This window comes from Prunus mume, linkage group LG2 (assembly GCF_029339155.1).
Source record: "Prunus mume cultivar Tortuosa linkage group LG2, ASM2933915v1, whole genome shotgun sequence".
NCBI classification, from domain to species: domain Eukaryota; kingdom Viridiplantae; phylum Streptophyta; class Magnoliopsida; order Rosales; family Rosaceae; genus Prunus; species Prunus mume.
In genome coordinates, this window is record NC_142699.1 from 27,866,611 (window position 1) to 27,867,699 (window position 1,089).

General features: G+C 34.9%; 1 protein-coding gene across 1 annotated transcript; it reads left to right on the top strand.

The window, feature by feature from the left end:
• LOC103324144 (glu S.griseus protease inhibitor-like) lies at nt 1-562 on the top strand. Its single transcript, XM_008226183.3, has 2 exons — nt 1-98; nt 241-562. Exons 1-2 carry the CDS (start codon nt 77-79, stop codon nt 444-446), a joined length of 228 nt encoding a protein of 75 aa, XP_008224405.1. The 5' UTR covers nt 1-76; the 3' UTR covers nt 447-562.
• Nucleotides 563-1,089: the final 527 nt, after the last annotated feature.

The following is a 1,089-nucleotide window of genomic DNA, read 5'->3' on the forward strand; positions in this document are numbered from 1 at the left end:
CATCCAAACTCATCCCACTTCAAATACCCATTTCCTCCCACAACCTCTTTACCAAGAAATAGTGATAACCACCAAGATGGCGAGTAGCACAAGCACTGGTGAGATTTTCTCTACATCTTACCACCACACATCACTATCGTTTTGCTTCCTTCATATCATGATCGGATCATTAATTAAGCTATAATTCTACATCGCTAATTATGTGTTAATTTGTGGGTTGGTTGATGTTATTGCATGCAGGTGCAGCAGCAGGAAAGAGTTCATGGCCAGAGCTGGTGGGGACTAAAGGAGAGGAGGCAGTAGCCACTATAATGAAAGAAAATCCATCGCTCAAAGCCCACACAATAAATCAAGGGTCCTTCATCACCATGGATTTCCGTCGCGACAGGGTTCGTGTCTGGATTGATGAGCAAGGTGTTGTCACTGCAGCGCCTAAGATAGCGTAGGCAAGGATATTAATTTCAAACTGGATTTGTGTGTCTTTGCTAAAAAGTATGGAATGGATATATATTGTGTTTTTTTTTTTAATTGCGTCTTGTATGATATTGAATATTACACCTTCTTGAGCATTAATTATAATTTTAAATAACAAAAAATAACTTAAGGTTGTGCTTATGTTAATAACCAAAAAATTATTGTAAATCAACAATGCGAAATTATCACTTGTATAAATTTATATATATATATATATATATAATATATATTTAGATTAATTTAGAGTAGATTATCACTTGTATAAATTTATATATAATATAAAAATGGAAAGAATTTATTGGAAATAACTCCAAGCCCCCTTACATCCAATTTTGGTCCCCCTCCCCTGAAATAATTTCCTTAATTTAAAACCCAAGTGTTTGAGTGTCCTCCTGTACTTATATGCAAAATTCACTTTGAATTAATCCTAATCAACCTCTACGAGGTACTTGGTCGACAGTGCCATAGCGATTAACGTGAACAAGAACCCTTTTAATATTGCCAGTATGGAACTCAGGGATGTATTACATATCAGTAATAGAGAAACTAGGAATCAAAGAATTTAGGAATCGGAGAACTACTAATCGATATGAGAAGAATCATTCTCATTAAGCT

What these genes read in the sequence shown, in the direction of transcription:
- LOC103324144 (XM_008226183.3), top strand. Translation starts at nt 77, where the DNA reads ATGGCGAGTAGCACAAGCACTG. An exon ending in GGCGAGTAGCACAAGCACTG is followed by an intron (nt 99 to 240) that starts GTGAGATTTTCT and finishes TATTGCATGCAG; the next exon opens with GTGCAGCAGCAGGAAAGAGT.